Source organism: Eumetopias jubatus, unplaced genomic scaffold (assembly GCF_037043125.1).
Source record: "Eumetopias jubatus isolate StellerSeaLion01/CBP00866 unplaced genomic scaffold, mEumJub1_p1.0 scaffold_6, whole genome shotgun sequence".
In the NCBI taxonomy this organism is placed as follows: Eukaryota; Metazoa; Chordata; class Mammalia; order Carnivora; family Otariidae; genus Eumetopias; species Eumetopias jubatus.
Window position 1 is genome coordinate 62783048 of NW_028274812.1, and position 21809 is coordinate 62804856.

The window sequence follows — 21809 nt, forward strand, 5'->3', positions numbered from 1 at the left end:
CCAGACCTACTGAGTCAGAATTTTAAAGCAAGTAATATGTTTAGGTCCCAAACTTGAAGATGCAGGGAGATCTTTAGTAAGACTAGGACATTAGTAGTTTTAGAAAGCTCTGCAGATCATTTTGATGATAATCAAGATTAAGAACTACCCAAGGTAGATCCTTTTTATTGGTATGCAATAAAATGAAGTGAAATAACACTTGGAAAACTTAACTGACTTGAGACCCATAATCATCTATAAATGTGACTAATAAAATTGTAAGAGTAATTCCTAAAAATAATTGTGTTTTATTAGCATATTTTCGTGCTATAGTGGCAAGCAACTCATTTTAAGTACTTTACCAGTATTCTGTAAAACCATAAGGCAGCATTGCTATGAGCATGCTTGGTTTGCCAGACTCAACACCGGATTCCTGATTTTCCTCCTTCCCAGTCTTGCAAAGTAGTTAATTATGGGCAACAGGAAATTTTTTGAATTATCACGTGTTCGTTGGTTTTTGGGATCCTTACAGAATGACCTACACTCCCCAGAATTGTTAAACCTTTAATGTTTGTGCAACTGGTTTGCCACCTGGGACTGGGTGTTATACTAGCTTATAGCTACCTTTATTAGGAACTTAGCATATGAATGAGTGAATGTAGCAATGTGACATTTAAAACATGTACTATTTGTATGGGTAGCAAAATGGTATTTGAGGTAGTTGTAACATAGTTGCATGGATATTAGATTGACTGCCTGTGTTCAAATTCTAACTTGCTGCTTAATTACAGTATGACCCAGTTAAATTATTTATCCTTTCTGTACTTAGATTTCTTGTCTATAAAATGGGGATAATAATAGTACCTACAGGATTAAATTAGTAAAGGCCAAAAACAGAATAAGGCTTGCATGTATATTCTCAATAAACAATCTTTGATTCTCTGGCCAACAATAAAAATGTTCTATTTATGGAAAAGTGTCTTACTAAGAATTCTTGGAACAGATGAGGAAATGACCACATAACTAGTGGTTGACAGAGTAGGATTTATACTCTGGTATGTCTGTCTCTAAAGCCCATGTCTCCCTAGATAATGCTGTGCTGCATCATGAACATGGTTGTTAGGATTTAGAAGCAGTAGAAATGTGACTAAAATACATATTATCTTGCCTTACAGGCTACAGATTGTTATTACCTAAGTAGTGTTATTTGATAGTTTAACAGTTCCATGGAGGATAATAGGGCATTATTTCCATTTAACCGATGAAAAACTTAAGTCTCAGAAGTTTTCTGGGGTCACAAGCTGGGCTTCTCTCTCCTGAACAGGTGTTCATGTGGGCAATTTTCCTTACATCTTGAGAAACCCTTTTATTCTTAATAGTGCATTGTATGTGTCTGGAAGCATCTTCGCCAGTGCTGCGCTATTTGTCATAATCCCTCAATAGTCAAAACAGCCTTGATCTCACATATTCACTTAGTCATCACTATCCATTCACTCCTCCACGTACCCGTAAACGCACTGAGCTATTACAGGGAAGCATTGCAAGGCATACCCACGCTGCTTGCTACTTGCTCACTTGTCTTCTGACTCATCGCCCCTCCCTGATGACTGGGGGCATGCGCAGAATTGGGGGTGAGGACTCAGGCTCGAAGCTGCAGGAGGCTCTTTGCAGTGGGAGGCTGTATTTTTTTTTTTCTTTTAAGACAGGATTGTATTGGATGATTTTTAGGGTAACTTCTACCTTTAAAACCTAGGGGTTTTTTTCTCGTAATGTTATTACTTTGATTGTTATATTCTTTCTGGGTAGTAAAGCAGATTAGAGCCCTATTTTTTAGAGGGGATCAAGAATGACAAGAGGATCCAAAATGCCTAAGGTTTTTTAGGGAGTTTAGCTGAAACTAAAAATGGTCATAGAGTAATCTGATTCCCATCCAGTTTTCTATTAGTTAAATCAGATACTTGGAATAATTATCTGTAGTGGTTTAGAAACAACTCTTTAACTTAGAACTTACCATTTTATTTTTCACTAATACTGATTGAAGGAAGTTGCCAGGTTTGGAGTAGAACTAAAAAAGGAATTCAGCTATTAATCATTGTTAATCCCTTGCTGTTAGCTCTTATCAGTTGCATTTATTATATTATGCTTTTTCTGTGGTCACAGGTCCATCACTGGACAAATTTTCTTTAACTTTTGAGGCATAATAATATTAGAAATACTACATATGCAACAGTGACTACTAGGAAAGTAATGTACAGGAGGTCATATCTTGTTCTGTAATTATCAGTTACAGTAGAAACCGGAGCAAAGGGAGATTAGAAGTAGAACCTAGACAGAGTAGTCCAGGAAGTAGCCGCAGAAGCCTGCCTACACTGTTAGGAAGCCGTGTGCTACAGAAACTAGGCTGGCAGGCGGCGACGGTCAGGTGCAGGCCTCAGTGCCTCTCAGGTGATAGATGCCTCAGTATATTTGCATGACTGCATAGGGACGGGGCTCTGGGGGCTTCGATGGATAATTGAATATGTGTAATCATAGCAAGAAAAAGTGGAAAGATAAAAACAGGAAAGCAGATCTTGGAAAATGGGGCAAAAGAATAGTCAGATGCAAGAATCAGGAAAGTGCTTGAACATAATGAGGAGTAAGCCAAAGGGGGCAGGATACCAGAGCTAAAACAAAAGCCTAAGAGGAGCTGGTAACTAGGTAGGTAAACTTTGGGTATTTACTTGGTGCAGTGTCAGGTTTCTAAACATTTTCAGGGATGTTATTTCATGCGGTCTTCACAATAAACCTAACCATGGATATAGCAAATGATTGTTCCTCTTCTTTGCTCTTAAGAAAATAAAAATTGGGAGGTTACTCACTTTTTTCAAGGTTACACTGCTCTGAGTAGCTTTGCTAATAACCAGCTATGTTACCCAACATGTTACTTCTTTTGTCTTAATTTCCCCATTTTAAGATTATAATCATAACTGTACCTAACTCGTAAGAAATAACGCTTATAAAACATTTAACATGGTGCTTGGCATATGGTAAATACCAATGAGTGCGAGGCGTTGCTGTTTTTTCTATGAGAGCTACAATTTGAATAACTTAACATTCAGCAAATTTTATTTTCTACTATACTATATTGCATCTTTTAGAATGTAAGTGGGATGGTTATGCATGTCTGTTTCCACATGTGTGATTTTCCAAAATGATTTTAACCCATATTAAGTTTGTCTTTACTCAAAATATTTGCCAAGTGTTGGGAGGTTCTATAACTATTGTGATATTTCTTTTTGGCTTTGACCCGAAATTACATTTTACTTTCTGTGCAGTAAATTTACTTTCAGATTTTTCTACTGTTTTTTGAAGAAGGTAGAAAATATTTCATAAAATAGCCATGACATCTAGAATGCGTCATATTCTTTATGTATTTCATATATGTTTTGGGTTTTATTTATGTTACCTGTGGTGACAGAGCTGCTGTAGATATTTGCATTTCTGTAAATGTGCCTTCATCAGATATGCAGTCACATAATATAATAAATTTATTTTTCTGTAGTCTTTTGTAGTTAGTTTTCTCATCCAGAAAATGTAATTTAAAAAAAAAATCACCTGTGACTGCAAGCGGTAGGGTAGTTTCAGCTATTTTGGCTATAGTGCAGAAATTGGATTCTCCCCTCAGACTCATAGTACAGTATATCCTGGACATTTCCTGCATCTGTCCCTCTCTGATTTGTTCAAGTTTACATAAATGATTATTATAAGGTCTTAAACAACTTTGTTTTGTGGTAAAATAGCAGATTATCATTCTCATTCAAACTGATATTGCTTGAACATTCAAACCATCAAGCAGAAAGTGTTTTGCATATTCCCAGGATATAAAGCTTCTTTCGAACCAAAATGCAAAGTGGAGTGCTCGCTTCCAGCAGCACATACACTAAAATGCAAAGTGGATGCACATTTCCAAAACAATTCTGATTTTGGGTCAATGTCTTAACACTTAATTGGAACTTCTTTTTGCTGTGTTAAGTCTCGCTTTGGAGGATGTAATCTCTAAATTTAACCTTTTAACCTAGTGGTTTGGTTTTTTTTCAGACCTCTGAGTCAGATTCCTGTAGTAACTCCTAGTTGTACACCCTGGCACCTCAGCGTTTTGGTCTGGAGAGGTCAAAAGTGATTCAGATTTGTTGGCCTTTTTCAGTATTACCTTGAATACATTTTTCTTGGTACCGCTTACAGTTTTTGCCAGTATAGAATTCTGGTGTTGCCCCTGCCTCTTCACAAGGCAAAGCTACATGTGGCTTTTCTAGCTCCTTTTCTTAGGCTTATTGAAATTTCTAAGACAACTGTGCATCTTTGTGTGTAAGAGGAAAGTATGGGCTTCAGAGTCAGTTTTAAGTTCAGATTATGGGTCCAGCCCTTCCTAGCCATGTGACCTTTGGATATATTTAACTTTCTCACTATCATCTTCATCATCTATAAAGAGGACTACTGATACCTATCTCATAGAATTGTTCTCTTTAATTAAAGAATTTCTAGCTCAAAGAAGATGATCAAAAATTATATCCCCCCTAGGGAATAGGTTTTAGTTAGTGAAAAAATGGATTATTTATGTGTAAATAGTGAGCACAATTCATCCTACCCAAATACAGTAAGGTATTTATTATTCTTTGAAACCAGTACACTTTAGAAAAGCTATAAGTAGGTTGTGCCAACAGTGGTACTATTTTACTTGGACTCCAGCGTGTTGACGTGTGGTCATGAATTTTCTGTGTTGATGTAGGCAGTTAAGTTAGGTGCCAAATGGATTTTAGTGGTTTGATATTCAATTTACTCGAAGCTAAAGGACCTGAAATAGTTCTCTGGCCACTAGTTCAAGTTGAAAGCATCTCAGGCAGGTTTTTACAAGAGAGGATATAGCAGATATTTGGTTAGCTTTTATGAGAATTGCTTGCTATGATCTTTTTCCCCAGGCATTTGTATACTTTTTTTTTTCCAATACCTCAAGGAGTAGGAAGTTGTTCCTCATGATTACCCAAGAATTCCAGTGTCAAGGGGCACAGTATCCTCATGTTATATAACTTACAATTTTTACTTACTTATGTGGTCTTGGATTCAGTTTGATCTTTCGGTGGAATTGCTTTAGGTACATGTACTAAGTTCTGTATTTTGTTACAGGTATTTTGAGTATCCACTTCCCCTAGCTAAATTAATTTAAAACATCAGGAATGTTAGAATTAATGTAATATTTCTCTTTTTTTAGTACTAATTATTTTCTTAGTAGAATACTATCAGAGGAAGTCTCTGCCTCAGCTCTACGGTTTTCACTGCTTTGTCTTTAATTGAAAGAAAACAAATCTATCTTAGGATGGTGTCCATGCATTTGTATCTACTCACAATTGATGTGACAGTAATAAAAACAGGAATAATATTATGGTTGTACATTTAGTTTTAAGTAATCAAATTATTAATGGCTGGGCATATTGCAAAAACACCTCCTATTCCAGATCACTAAAAAAATCTCTTAGTGTTTCCTTCCCCTCTTATATTTCTGTTAAGATCTAGAAATGTCTAAATTTTCTCTTTTTTAAGTTTTTATTTTAATTACAGTTAATTAACATACAGTGTTATATCAATTTCAGGTATAAAATAGTGATTCAGCACTTCCATACATCTCCCTGTGCTCATCACAAGTGTACTCCTTAATCCTTATTACCAGTTTAACCCTTCTCCCTCCTTCAGTTCTCTATAATTAAGAGTCTGTTTCTTGATTTGTCTATTTTTTTCCTTGTTTTGTTTCTTAAATTCCACATATAAGTGAAATCATGTTTCTTTCCCTGACTTATTTTGCTTAGCATTATACTCTAGCCCCACCCATATCATTGCAAATGGCAAGATTTCATTCTTTTTTATGGCCAAATAATATTCCATTGTATATTGTATATGGCCAATAATATTCCCTTGTGTTTGCATGTGTGTGTATATATCTTCTTTATCCATTCATCCGTCAATGGACACTTGGGCTGCTTCCATATCTTGGCTGTTGTAAATAACGCTGCTGTAAACATAGCATGTATCCCTTTGAATTAGTGTTCTTGTATTCTTTGGGTAAATATTCAGTAGTACAATTGCTGGATCATATGGTAGTTCTATGATACCTCATTATAGTTTTGATTTGCAAGAAATGTCTAAATTTTCATTTGAATTAAGCAAATAGGTAAGTAAACCTTGAATCAAAATTTTAGGCAGTATTGAATTCATGTTTTACTATTTTATAAAGAACAATAACTTTTTGTTGTCTGCTATGTGAAAATGATTATGGATCTTTTTAGACCAAAGTACCAAGATTATATCTGGCAGAGTGTTATGTAGGAAAATATTTCAGTTTAAAATGCTACACATGAGCAAGCTAGATGTACTTACTTTCTGCTTGGTACATCCATGTCCTCAAAGCTCTCGGAAGATAATGGTTTAAAAAATTGTTTTCATGTCTAGATTGTAAGTAAAATCACTTGTCATAATGAGTTGCAAAATGCAGACCTTCATTCTGAAGCTGCCTGTTTCTCATTTGGATCTGACATATTAAAAAGCATATAATTAATGGTTGACATTAGTAATTAACATTAACTTTATGGTGCTTAATATGCCATCATTCATCCATCAAAAAACCAGAAATGCATAATGTCTTGGCATAAAGGTTTTAATTATATAAAACGGTCCTTCAGTTTTCCTATGATATAAATGTTAAAAGCCCAAAATGTATTTAAAGAAGATTTTTATAAGCATTTATTGGGTGTTAGCTATATTTTTATTTCTTTTTAGGAGTATGCATCAACAATTGTGTCAGGAACTTCAAAAGGAGAGTGTGGACCTAATTGTGCAGTCTTCATTATCGGCTAAAGAGCGCCACCTTGCTGCAGTTGCCAATGCACTGTGGAGACATTTCTTTTCATTTTTGAAGAGTCAGAGAATGTCACAGATAGTGCCTCTCTCAGAACTTGCGGATGCAGCTGCAGGTCAGTGTTGTTAACTGGCTAATTAGCTTCTCATTGTGCAGACTCTGTCAATTTTTTCTTCTGTTTGCTTGGTAACAAACTCTTTCATTACAGTCTAATAAATACTTGGACAACCAGAAAGATGAAAAGAATTACATATGTTAAATTAAGTTCCTTTGGCTTGTTGATTATTTTCTGCTTAGTAGAGGTAAAAATTAAGTTTTTGTTTGCTAAAAACAAAATACAACTTTCAATCTCAAAAATACTGAATGTACATAAACTTTCCTTATGCACACAACATTTGGAAAGCAAAGTAGCATTTGATTTCTTCTAGTTCAAGGACTTTATGTTCACATTGTGTGTGAAGGTGTCTAGGTAGAAGATGAAGCTACTTGTATGAAGAACAAAAGACCTTGAGTGTGAATTCCACTTCACACCAAGCCCCAGATGAGATCAGAATAAACATCAAATATGTAGAATGTTGTTTGACTTCTACTAGATTCTATTTTGGGTTGTAATTTTTCATGAATTTGACTCTTAGCCTAAGGTCATGTCCGTAGGCTTTAGGGGAATCTGAATCACATGATGTCATAGGCAAGAATTTGAATATATGAGCACATACACAGTTTTCTAAGAAGAGATCATTATGTTTCTTAAAGGGATATTTTAGCTAAAATATGTGCAGAAGCACTCGACAGACAGAAATCAGTATAACTACATGTATTTAATTGCAATTTGTGGAAAAGTATATAATACATTTTGAGGGGCGCCTGGGTGGCTCAGTTAAGCATCTGTTTTTGGCTCAGTCATGATCCCTGGGTCCTGGCATCTAGCCCCATATCGGGCTCCTGGCTGAGCGGGGAATCTGCTTCTCTTGCTCCCCTTGCTTGTGCTCTCTTGCTCGCTCTCTCTCAAATAAATAGTCTTTTTAAAAAAAAGTATGTAATGTATTTGAATGTAATGCTTTTTAAAACCTAAGATCTAAACCAAGGTTTGTTTTACCCTGGTGTGAATGATGGAAAGCTGAGCTAAAAGCACTACATAAAAGACTGAATGATATAAATTGTGAAAGATCTTGAATTCTGCTAGCATTTCCATAATTAAAACATTACAATGACAGATTGAAGAATTGTGACAGGACACCAGTTTTCCAACTACTATACTGTCTATGAAAATAAATATTGATATTCAATCAGTTTAACCAAAGCAGTCATTAGAAGCCAGTATGACTTATCTTTCTTCCATTCATCATCCTGACTCTCAGAGAACAAAAATGATACCACACAAGTTTAGTCACAGCTATCCTAGGTGCTAAAAGTAAATGGTATATACATATAAAGTAAAATGTGTGTGGGTTTGGGGTTTGTTTTGAAATAAAGACTTGATAGGTTAGGAGATAAAAATTTCCTGCATTAAAAAAGGCCTCAAACACCCACTTTTATTGCCATTATGGATATACCAGTGGGAAAAAGGACTGCAATTTATTTTCTCACATATAAGTTACATGTTCTTATGGAGCATATAGTGCGGGGGAGAGAACAATAAGTAAGTAAGTAAGCAAGATGTGTAATATCTGGTGATAAGTGCTATGGAGAAAAATAAAAATATATCAAAGAGGGTAGGTATAGGGAGGGCCAGTGGCCCATGGTAATTTTAAATAGTCAGGAAGGCCTCAGTAAGTACCATTTAAGCAAAAACGAAGGAGGTGAGAGACCTAGGCTCTGCATAAGTCCACAGGCAAGAGCATGTCTGGTGTGTTTGCCGAACCATAGGGAAGCCATGAAAGGTCATGAGGCATAAGAAAGGGAGAGAGAATAGTCAAGAGATATGATCAAAAGGTAATAGAGAGCTACCTTGTATTCTGCCTTGTGTGTAGTTGTAAAGACTTTGGCTTTTACTCCGAGGTTAGAAGCTGTTGGAAGAGTTTTGAGCAGAGGAGTGAGGAGCATCCTTCTGGCTGTGAGACTGAGAATGGACAGTAAGGAGGCCAGTTAGGGAACGACTGCAACAACTCAAAAATGAGCAGCTTGGGCCAACTCGGTAGCTCAGGGTGGTGAGAAGTGGTCCCATTTCCAATCTGAAGGTAGAGAAAGTATTTTGAAGATAGAGCTGACAGAATTTCCAAGTGAGTAGGATATGGTAAGCAGAATAAAGAGAGAATTCCCCATATGCCGAGATGAGGAAAATTGTGGCAGGAGCAGATTTTTATGAGGGAAGACTAGAACTTTGATATTGGACTTTTTTTTCTTTTAGATATCCAATAAAATCTAAAAAATGTTGCGCAAGCACTTGGATAATGAGTGGAGGGTTCAGGGAAGAGGTTAAATTAGGAAACTGTGTATAAATAGTAAAGCTATGAAGTGGATGGGATTGCTGATTAAGTTGGTGAAAAGAGAAGTTTAAGGACCGGGCTCCAGGATATTCCCATGTCCAGATTTGTAGGATAAAAAGGAATGCCAGTGAAGCAAGAGGAAAACCAAATGTGGTGCCCTGGAAATCAACTGACAGAACATTTCAAGGAAGGGGAAAGTCATCAACTGCTCAAATGCTGTTAATGGATCAAGTAAGATGAGGCCCGAGATTGGTCATTGGATATAGCAAGAAGGGAGGTCATTGGTAATGTTGAAAAGGAGTTTTGGCATAGTGCTAGAAGCAAAGGCCTGATTGAAGATGATTCAAGAGAAAATGAATTGCAGATGGGAAATGTAGATAAATCTTTTTATCACTATTTAAGAGAAGTAGAAAATGGGGGGGTATTAGCTAGAGGGAGGTGTGGGGTTAAAGAGATTTTTTTTTTTTTTTTTTAATAGCACAGGAGAAATTTCAGCATATTTATAATCCTGACAGGAATGTTCTGGAGTGAGGGAAAACTTGATGATGCAAGAGAGTCTCTTGTGTTTTAATGCCCAAGAGAAATGGGATCCCATAGAGGATTTGGCCTCAGATCATCTGTAGTAGCAGAAGAGAAGGCAGAGGATATGGCCCAGGTAGAGGCGTCTGGGTAGATGTGGCAGGATCTTGTGGAAGTTCTCTGCTGATGTTTCTCGTTTCTCTGAGAAGTAGTAAGTAAGGCCATCAGCGGAAAGTAAGGATGGGGAGGAGGTGCTAGCTGATGACGGAGAGAGTAAAGAAGGTATGCGGTAGTCCTCCAGGAGAATAAAAATCTGAATGGACTGGAGTAATGTGGCAGGAATGCTGGCCAACTTAAAGTTTGTAGTCATAAATCTAAAGTGAGATCAGTCAGCCAGGTTGCTCGCCAGCCATTTATACTGGCGTAGGTGCATGTGGAGAGAAGACCAAGAATTGGAATGAAACAGATGCTTTTTTCCAGACAAGCACAACGAATCAAGTAAGAAGCAAGGGAGTTGACACTATACACAAACGAGTATAACAGTGGACCGTGCAGTCAAGCTGCCTAGAAAGGGAAAGATGAAGCGTGAAGGTAGCGAGGGACAGGGGAACAGTTGTAGGATCAATGAATTGTGTAGGTCCTGGTGAAATCAGATAGTTGGTGGGAGTTGGGGACCTGGAGCCAGAAAATGGGGTCCTGGAAGTGGAAATTACAGAGAGAACGTACTTACCGGTAATGGCAAAGTCTCTCAGTATCAGCATGGGAGTGAATGGCTGAAATAGAATGGAAGATAGATTCATTAAGAAGGGGAGTTCAAGGAACTGAGAGCCAGGATATTAGAAGAAAAGCCATCAAGGATTATGACAGGAGCTGCTAGAAAGGATGTTGTTAGTGAGGAATGAGGGGACATGAACTAGGCAGCACAAGGCCAACGCAACAGGGGAGTTAGTGGCTGGTATCTGATGACATGAGAGTCAAAGCTGGAGGTTTTGAGGAGGAAGAAAGGGAGAGTGCTCTAGAAGCAGCCATGGGACCAAGGAACAAACTCTATCTATAGCTCAAATGTAGGAGAGGGGTGGGAGAATTCACAGCCACCATTTGAGAGAGCTGCATAGGAACCAGTGCTTCATAAGCAATTTATTGACAGACATAAATTAATGTAATACAGATTAAGTTTGGGAATTCCCAGGAAATCACAAAATAAACGATATTTGTTTAACGTGGTTAACAAAGAAATTCTAGTTCCTAGGCTTAGTGGGTTCTGAAGGAAGTGGAGTGCCACTGATTATAAGAGGTTGCCTTTTAATAGACGACTGTCCAGTGTCTAAGGTAAGACTGAAGTCTTCTCTGTGGCAGGTGGCAAGTACATTAGCTTCATTGGAGAATGGATGCTAGAAACATTTTTTTAAATGGTTTTTTGAATGAGAGAAACATTGGGTGTAGAATTTGGAATTTGAGGAGGCCATTATAGATTTGATCATGATTCACACTAGAACTCTAGACCCATTCTTGGAGATCTAGATGATCGCTACAGAAATTTCTTTGGCATCGTGAATTTAGTTCAGTTTTTGGTTTTTGTTAGTTCTGCATTTCTAAATGTAACATTTTATTATTGAGTGGCTGAATTCTTTTTATCACTATTGATATAATTTGGGGAAGGGGAATCGTTTTTTAAAAATTCTTCACCATAAATTTCTTTCATTTTAAATCTAGATTTTACTTTGCTTGCAATGGACATGCCCAGCACAGCTCCATCAGATCTTCAGCCTCAGCCAGTTATATCAGTGATGCAACTTTTTGGTTGGGATGATATCATCTGGCCCCAAGTTGTAGCAAGATATTTAAGTCATTGCCTACAAAATAGGTAAGTGACCTGATATCAGGTATGCACGTTAGTAGAAACTCATGATTGATCAGCACACTAGGAAAGTAAGAATCTTCACAAATAAAAACTGATCTTACTACATTTACTCTCACTTGGGTGGTTTTTTGCTTTTGGATAGATCAGCGTTTGACAGTGGCAGTAGCCTGCTTTAAAAAACAAAACAAAACAAAACAAAAACCTTGCTGCTTAAGCACCCTTTTCAAAACTTTTTTGTAGGACTGCCTTATTCCATCCTGAAATGACCTTTCTATACTCACCTTTGTGAAAGAAGTTATGCAATTAATATTGCTGGTTCTATAAGATACTAGTGTATTATGGTATTTTTATTTTTTTTAATTTTTTTTTTTAAGATTTTATTTATTTATTCATGAGAGACAGAGACAGAAAGAGAGAGAGAGGCAGAGGGAGAAGCAGGCTCCCCGCCGAGCAGGGAGCCTGATGCGGGACTCGATCCCAGGACCCTGGGATCATGACCTGAGCCGAAGGCAGACGCTTAACCATCTGAGCCACCCAGGTGCCCTATTATGGTATTTTTAGATTCAATGATAGCTTTTCCTTTCACAGTTAGATTTTTAAAGATTTGTCTCTTGTACAATTATGAACAAGACATTTCATCGCCCTGAACGTTGGTTTCCTTATCTATGTCTCCTGCTCTGCTACATAACAGATCTGAGGAACCCCAATAGAAAAAATACACAATAAATAAAATTAAAACAGAAATAGTATAATCAGGAAAATTTGAATAAGAATATCAAGATGAGGGAAAATAAAATGAATACTCAAGAGACCCCTCTAGCTCCTGTCCAAGCTGCCGGTCAGTGAGAAGGGGGATGCAATCGGTGAGGTATTCTTCTCATTGACAAGCTCACCAAGCAGATATTAAGTCAACTTCTCATTGGCTTTCAGTGGGAAAAAGTAAGGGAGTTCAACCTCATTTGGATTATTTTTAGAATCCCATCTAACTTGAGAATTCTGTAGTAACAAACATTATTAATATTTATTAAATACTTTTGTTGAAACTGTCTGCTGAAACTAATTTATTTGTTTAGTTGCTGAAACTGTTTTACGGAAACTAACTTATTTAGTTTAAAAAATAATATTTGGTATATAATAACAGTTGAAGAAACTGAGACGTAAAGATGTTAAGTAATTTTAGGAAGGTCGTATAGGTAATACATGACGAACCTGCGTTCTACACTGTGTACTCTTTGTGGCAACTTATTTTCAAAGTTTTTCAAAACAGAATTTTTTTTTTAAGATTTTATTTATTTGAGAGAGAGAACATGAGAGCGTACAAGTGGGGGAGGGGCAGAGGGAGAGGGAGAGCAGGGAACCCGATGTGGGACTCAGTCTCAGGACCCTGAGATCGTGACCTGAGCCAAAGGTAGCTGTAACCTACTGAGCCACCCAGGCATTCCACAAAACAGTATTTTTAGAGTTATGACTTATATGTATTATTTAAATTTCTGACTTTACCTAGCACTTTATAGTTAGCCTAAGACCACCCTCATCCTTTCTAACCCCGATGATAAAATGGGTAGATACCAGATTTAGCCAGGCCTTTGGCTTCATAGAAAGATTTTATTTTCAGTTGTTACTTTAGAATTCTTTAATAATGACTGCCCATGGGGTCGGGTAGCAGGAAAGAAAGGAATGGGAATGGGATTGTTTAGAAGACTCACACAGAAATATACTTTGTCTTTAACTTTTTCTTATATAAATGGTCATGACTTCTGTTCTTTTTTTATTTACTCTAAGGGCCACTATTTTTTTTCCTACTTTCCACTTCATTATCATCTCACCTTGCAAGTTATTAGCCCCTTCCTCAATTTTCCCATTTTAACCTTATTCTCTCTTCCTTCTTCCCCTTGGCTTAACCCTACACGTGTGCCATCAGTGGAAAGAGGAAAATTAAAAATTAGAAGATTACAGATGAAAGCAAGAATAGTTATGTGAAATTTCTTTTTAGGTGTATCTGTAGTATTAATTTCAATAGTGCCTATCTGCATTAATGTGTGTGTAAAATAAGGGAGGCTAATAAGTGGGGTATGTTAGAATGTTTTCCTTCATTTCTTAATCTCTGTACTCAGGGAACATTATTGTCAGGTTTTGGTTTAATTAATATCCATCAACTTATTTTTACAGCATGTTATGTGAAGCACTTTCTCATACAGGCTGTGTATCTTTTCAAGCCTTAACTGTAAGATCATGGATTCGTTGCGTTTTGCAAATGTACATAAACAACCTCTATGTGCCTGATGATTTGTTCATTGATATAAATCCTGGACAGGCAGTTGGTAAGTATTTCAGGCATTTTGCTTTCTAGATATATAAGTATGTTTAAAATTTCCTGTTTTGTTACATAAATTAAAAGAAAAAGATACAAAATTATTTGTAATATTATATAAAATGTTTGTAATATGTATAAATAATAACTTATTTCCTTTTTCAGCCTTTTTTTTTCTTGATATTTTCCTGTTACCATATATGACAAATTTCTTTCCTATAAAGATAAAAGAACTTGTTTCCTTAGAAGCCAGGAACAAAAACTTGCTCTCCAGTGACAAGCTATTTTTGTACCTTGAAGAAACTGATCACACAAAAAAGTAAACTATAAAGTAAATAACCAGATATCACACTGTTAACACCTTAAAAAGTATCCAATTATGAATAATTCTCTCCCATTTTATATTAGATATTTTACCTCTCTTCTGCTCTACATTTTTAGTCACAAAATGATACTTGTACTTTATTTTTAAAATATCCATACAGTTTTGGGTGTCTATAGGGCATGCCTTTCATAAAGCTGTTCTTTATGGCCATTTATAAATCACACAAAGGCTGGACCGAAAAAAATCCTCCAAATTTACTTTGATATCTTATTGCATCATTTAGCTTTACATGAATAAACTTTTGGGGTAGGACATTCATAAGTATATGTTTGTTTGGTTTTAAATAAAACCTTTCCTTAGAGACTTAATTGAAAGTTTTCAATTATGTGGAAATTTGAATTTTTTTAAAAAAAGGATGTTATGAATGCTGCATTCCCTACTCTCATCTATATATATGTGTAATATAAATGTATATAATAAAACATAAATATTATTATGTTGTTTTTATCTCAACAGAAAAAGAGTACTTGGAACAGTTGGCTGAACTGACAAGGTTGCTATTTAAACTCTCAGAAATAAAGAATATTTTCTCAAAGGCTCAAGTTGAATATTTATCCAGTCCAGAAGACCCTACAAAAGCACTTGTTCTATTTTTTGAGGTATTTTTCATTTATTAGTATAATTGTCCAAATCAGTTATAATTATTTTTTCACAAAAACTTGAAGTGTTTATGAAGTTTTTCTATAGAATGAATTATTTTAAATTGAATCATTATTGTTTGCCTGCTATTATAAAATTCTGGAGGAATAAAAATGTGACTGATTTAGTACAATTCACTCTTAAGGACAGCCAGAAGAATTACATGTGATGAAAAATAATGACTGAAGAATGCTACGTAATAGGGGCACCTGGGTGGCTCAGTCCATTAAGTGTCCGGCTCGTGATTTCAGCTCAGGTCATGATCTCAGGGTGGTGAGATTGAGCCCCACATCAGGCTCCACTCTCAGCACAGAGTCTGCTTGAGATTCTTTCTCTCCCTTTCCCTACCCCCCATGCTCATGCTCGCTTTCTCTCGCTAAGAAAATAAATAAAATCTTAAAAAAAAAAAAAAAAGAATGCTACATAATACCCTCACACTAAGGCTTCTGTCAGTTGTAGGAATATCTTACTGCTAAAACTGCTAGATAGCAATATTCTCCAGATACTTGGGAACTAGATTGCCTTGTACATGGTCCCATAATAGTTCCAACTTAATGTTTACCACCCTGTAGCAAACAGTAAATTTTACAGTAAAATTTTATTGTATTTAGCATAAGCACCAACTGCTTCATATCATTATGGTTGGGGCTTTAAAATCCAATCCATTTGTTTAGTTTTGTCTCCATAATAAATAGTCCCCTTTCAACATTTGACTTTTAAATATTAATTTTGCAAGAATTTCTATTATGTGGTATTCTTTGCTTTACAGCCTTGTTGAAGTTGTTAACATGTTTAGATTAGTGTTTTTGTAAGCTATTCACAATAAAAGTTGGTTTATTTTCCCTCAGAGTGTTTGGTATTAATGTCAATGAAAAAAATACAACCTATAAGCTCTTTCCATAAATGTGAATTCTTCCATTGGTTTACATTAAGTTAAAAGTACAGTCGTATGACGATTAGTGATATCATATAAATCCTAAAAATATTTAGTAATTGTTTATGCAGCTATAAAACAGACATTTATTTAGCCTTTTATTTAGTATTGATTGAATCTTAACCTGTACTTAAACACTTACACTGGGAACCATACTGGACCAGAAAGGGAGGTAGAAGTCCTTTATTTCACTAATAGTTTCAGAGACTCTACTAATTTAAGCCAGTCTGAATTAATTGTTCTTTCACCACACAGTAAATGATAGTTGTTTGCTAAATGCTAGATAGTATTATGCTAGGATTTCTTAGGGATTTGAGAAACCAGAAGAAGTGGTCCTTGATCTTCGAGAACTTTTTACTTGTCTGAGAATACAAGATAAACACAAAGGTTAAAATAATAAGACAGTGTATGCTAAGTGCCAATTAGTTGTTAGATCATTCAGTAGGTTAATAATTCAGAGCATCTTGGTCTTAAGAAGTTTGGATTTTCTCCTGTGAACAGTATGAAGGCTTTATAAATTTTTAAGTAGGTCTGATTTGATCAAATGACTTTTTAAGAAAATTAGTAATGGTAGATTAAAGGTGCAGAAGAACTGTTGGCCAGAAACTAGTTAGATTTAGAAGAAACTGAAAATTGAATTATGGGATTTTTGAAGGGATCTGAGATAAACACTGTGTTTAACCAGAAGAACGATACCCTAAGGAGAAATAGGAGCATCATGATTTAGGGTGAGGGAGACGTAGGTGAGGAGTCCAATTTTAAACTGGTTTAGTTTGAGATTGTATGATGAGTCACCAAGATCATTCCCAAGTGCTGTATGATTTGCTGGGAGGACTCAGAACTCAGCATATAATTTCACTCACAACTATCCCTTATTAGAGTGAAAGAATCGAGAGCACAGTCAGCAAAGAAAAAAGGTACATGGGGTGAAGTCTGGAGGCACCAGGTACGGATTCCAGTGGTCTTCTCCTAGGAGCTGCACTGGGCATGCTTAATTCTTCCAGGGTGGGATTGTGACAACACATCTGCAGTGCTGTTTCCCGGGAAAACTTATTAGTGTCCCAGTGCCTGCGGTTTTTAATGGGGACTGGTCATGTAGCTCTTTGAAAATGCCAGACCCCCAGAATGGAGACAGATATTCAGCATAAACTACATTGTTTCCCCAAATAGTTTAGGCTCAGTGAGCCATTCTTACCAGGAAATGGTGGGTTAAAACCGGAGGCCCCACTCGCCAGCCAAGGGCCAGACTTACAAGTAGACCTTTTTAAAGATAGCAAGTCTAGGCCTATTGTGTTAACTCTTTCCTGCACAGAAATGATAGTATGACGTGTCAGTAATGACATCGAAGTCCCTGAGATAGTCTGAGAAATACATGTCTTACAGTGTAAGGAAATGAAGGCTAACCACAAAAGAAATACTGAGCTCTAGAACAGTGTGTAGATCTCAAAAGTGTGTTTCATAGACCTCTGGGGGTTACCGATACCTTTCCAGGAATTTTACAAGCCCAAAAGTATATTGACATTTGCACAAATAGTGCAGAAACTTTAGCACAAATCAATACGATGGCCCAAGATTATATTGGCGGTCATCATTTTCGCTGCCGTGCAATCACAGGAAAAAAAAAAGAATCCAGTTTCATTTAAGAATATCCTTAATGTAGTAGTAAAATTATTAATTTTACTGAATTTTGACCCTTAAGTACATCCTTTAACACCCTGTGAATGACAATGGGAAGTGTACTTAAAGCATGTCTGCTGCATATAAAGCAAGGTGGCTGACTATAAATAAACAGCACTTGTTTGGTAATTTGAGTTACAAGCTGACCTGACTGCTTTTATCTTGAAAGAAAAACTAACAAAGTATGGTTATTCAGACTTTGGTATTTGGCAGACATTTTCTCAGAAATGTATGAAATGAGTATCACTTCAAAAAAAAAAATAACTGACAATGTTGTTGGTAATGACATAATTTGAGCTTTTAAGAAAATTAGAATTTTGGAAAACTTGTATTTGCCATTATGAGCTTGAGAGCATCATGATACTTAAAGACTTTCCTGATGACACTGGTGGTAGTATTAACAAATAGAACTTTTTTAAATGAATAATGAAATGTGTCCACATTGGGAAGTTTTATAACTCAGTGAGCCAGAATTTTCCAGATAACCAAAGGGGCTTTTTAAAAGCATGCATGGGTATTTAACAGTCATTCAAAGAGCAAAATAGATCAGTGGCTTTTAATGTAGCAGAGTACAGAATATTCGTTGACATGGTTCTGAATTCCATAATACAGTTAACCTTTAAGAAATACCACTTGTCAAGTTTTGGTGTAATATCAGAGAGGAATTCCCTGAAAGGGGATATCAGAGGAATGAATTATCTGAAAAATCTACTAAAATACTTTCTCTTCCGGTTACATATATGTGTGAGATTGAATTGTTTTCATCTGCAACATATTGCAACAGATTTTATGCAGAAAGAGATATGAGAATCTAGCTGTCTTCTATTCAGCCAGACATTAAAAGAGATTTGCAAAAATGTAAAAATTATCACTAATTTTTTTTTGTTTTGGAAAATAAAGCTGTTTTCTGTAAAAAGATTTTACTCTTAACATATATATAATGCTTATTATTTTTAAATGAGCTAATAAATAATTTAAGTGTTCTCTTTTCATTTTATATGGTAAATATGAATAGATATAACCCAAATAATAATAAGCACCTTAAGATCCTCAGCTTTTACGTGGATAAAAGGGAACTGAGAAGTTTGAGAACTTCTGGTCTAGAAAAAGAAATAGAGAACCAAGGGCAGAAAGCTAAATCAAAAAAAAGATTCATCAAGTCTCTCTTTTGTTGCTATTTTCGTCATCCACCTCATAGTCATTCCAGGTCATAGATTCCTTATCTTTTCCTCCATTCTACATTTTATTATCAACATGACTTAACTTTAATATCACCTTGAATAACTTATCCTAATCCCTCATTTCAAAGCTCCTCCACAAGTCCTCTGGTGATCTTCACTCCTGCTCTACTTCATTGACCCACTCCCATGACTAAACCTAAATGAACCTATGGCGTCACGTGGATTATCTGAGAGCTCTTTGACTATCACCACCTGTGCCTCCAGTTCTCCAAGTGACCTCACATGACCTTCCACTTCCTTTTCTCCAAGTACAACATCCTCTCCAAGGTCTTACTTCTTCCCTTCCCTTACTTCTTCTCTCCACCGTAATTAGACCCCTTAGGGGGCCTCACTGCAGCTCTACTCTTACCATCATCCCTCCAGTCTTCCATCTTGGTTCTTTTGGTTCTGCCTACAAACCTTCAACCTTGGATTGGTGCCACCACTTGCTTTTCTCTTCTTTGTCTTATCTGCTGAGAGCTGCAGGAGCAAAATCACATAACTATGTATATTGGTACTATTATGTCCAATTTAGGTCATTGAAATCCACTGTAATCAGTCCCTAGTAATGAATGGTTTGAAAACTTTGCTTCTCTTCTGAAACCTCCCAACCCATCTCTAGCCAGTCTGCTCTTGATTCTTTTTGTGACTGCTTACCTCTTGCTTATTCTCACTTTTCCTCAACTTATTCTTTCTTTTATTTCCTTTGTTCTTCCCATTTTACCTTCTCTCACTGCCTCACCTCACATTTCTCCCTACCACCCAATTTTCTCACCATTTTGCCATCTGTGCCCATTGTACCTCATCATTTTTCCTCTGAGAAAGTTAAGCTAGAATCTAATTAACGGCTTATAAAGAAAATTCTGGGGGAAAAAAATCAATTCATATCACAGAACTGAACATCATAGAGGTCTTTCATGTAAGAATTTGTAACCTTGCTTGTAGGTTTTCCTTATAGGAATTTGGGAATTGTAATTGCCAGTTGTATACTAGGATATTTGGAAGGCTTGACATGATTTGATAAAACTTCTTATATTGGTTCCATTGATTTTTTTATTCTTTTAACCTTTTATTTTAATTACGAAAGGCAAGACAATTCTTTCCACTGGCATTTTTTAATTGCTGTGAACATTGGAAAGGTAAGGATGTACACTTAAGAATGTAAGGGGTGTGTGTGGGGAGAGAAATTTTCTTTATTTCTCAAAGTCAGTATTGTGTAAAACTTGGAAATCTAAATCATGTTTTTCCTTTTTTTTTTTTTTACAGGCTGTTGGTATTACTTACGGGAATCTGCAGAACCTTTCTGATAAATCTGCCATGGTCACAAAGTCCTTAGAATACCTTGGTGAAATATTAAAATATATAAAACCTTATTTGGGAAAAAAAATTTCCAGTGCAGGACTGCAACTGACTTACAGGATAATGGGTATGTACTCCTGACATTATTAAAACTTCCTTAGGTTGAACCTGTAGTATCATGATAGATAGGAATATACTAATACACTGGCTAAATCACTGTTCTCCATACAATCATAAGAATAATTTGAAAGACAATGATTTAGCTTACAGTAATTCATATTGGCTTTCTACTAGTGTATCCTGTCTTGCCCTGCCTCCTTTCAGAATTCTTCTTGTTATGCTTGTGTTAATATTAATTATGACCAAAACAAAATAGCCTGATACCAATTTGCTGTCAGTAGTCTGTTGTGAATCACTCACATTGTGAATACCTGGATAATTAAAATGGACTTTTTTTTTTTTTTAATGCTTATCTGTGCTTTGTTAGAATTTAAAATATCAGGAAACCATCACTCCCTTCTATTTTTCTGGTCTGCTCTGTATGAAGGAGGTCAGGAAAGAATTTATTACAGCACTAGAGATATTTATGCTTCAAATCTTGCTTCTCATAATACTATGTTTTCTCCTTTCAGAAAAGAAATCTTTTTCTGTGCTTGTGCTATAACAACACAGTTCATCCTTGAGGAAGTCAGTAATTTGAATACCTTTGTTCACTAAAGCCATGTTACTAACGAAAAATGGGAACTGGATAAAGGGAAATGAGAAGTATTTCCTTAGAAGTTTTTATACAGAATTTAAGGGGGGGGGTTTAAGTTTGGGGTTTTTTTTGTTTGTTTGGTTTTGTTTTTTAATTTCTCTGTGACCTAAACCTTATATCTGCTCCCTTTGATCTTGTGAACATAAGAATAAACCTGATTTGGGCTGTCTGAAACCTTTTATCTTTGTTGTGAAAGATAAAGGAGAATGCAAAAATGTGTAAATATGGATGATGTGGAATGTAGTGAAAGCTATAGTAGCAATAAAAGCATCTTAATTTTAGGGAAAAATATATGTGATAATTTATTATAAATTTAACATAGTAAGATGTAGATGAATAAGTATTTCGTCATTCAGGCTTATAATTTATTAGTTTCTGTTAGATTTTTGCCAAGCTAACTGTATGATTTCAGGATATATCTTTATTTTATAAAATATATGATAGTCATAACTCCAAAATCATATTCAGATTGGTGATATGTAGACCCAGGATAAAATTCTCTTTATGAAGATTGAGGACCTTCTTTGTTTTGTTACATGGTTGAGTTTTGAGTTCCTGGAAGGTAGATCTGTATTCTTTCCTTTTGTCTAAATCTCAGAGACTGGGAATAGAATATACTGGTACAATGTTCCTCATTTATGCGTTAAAAATTAAGAACAGATCATTTATTGTCTTCTGTATGTAAAAGGCTCAGAACAAAATGGAGGAATAGCAAGTATAAACTTTTGAGGGTTCAGACCTTCTTTAAGTGTATGGGTTGGGGATATCATATTCACTTGAGGGAAAGAATTAACCACAGAAAAACTGTTTTATTTACCTGGCCAGTTCCTAACTGGGGATACCTCTGTTGTCTCCTTACAAGAGTGCTAGTGAAAGGTGCAAACATTCATAAAGTCACACTTAAGATTAAGGCTTCTGG

General features: G+C 35.9%; 1 protein-coding gene across 3 annotated transcripts in view; it reads left to right on the plus strand.

The window, feature by feature from the left end:
- MMS22L (MMS22 like, DNA repair protein) overlaps window positions 1-21809 on the plus strand; it is a 129180-nt gene that overhangs the window by 80676 nt on the left and 26695 nt on the right. For all 3 annotated transcript variants that reach the window (XM_028104252.2, XM_028104256.2, XM_028104253.2), the window contains 5 exons: window positions 6784-6977; window positions 11521-11671; window positions 13838-13989; window positions 14821-14963; window positions 20101-20260. In XM_028104252.2, the coding sequence (XP_027960053.1) occupies window positions 6784-6977; window positions 11521-11671; window positions 13838-13989; window positions 14821-14963; window positions 20101-20260 (800 nt within the window). The remainder of the gene's footprint in view (window positions 1-6783; window positions 6978-11520; window positions 11672-13837; window positions 13990-14820; window positions 14964-20100; window positions 20261-21809) is intronic.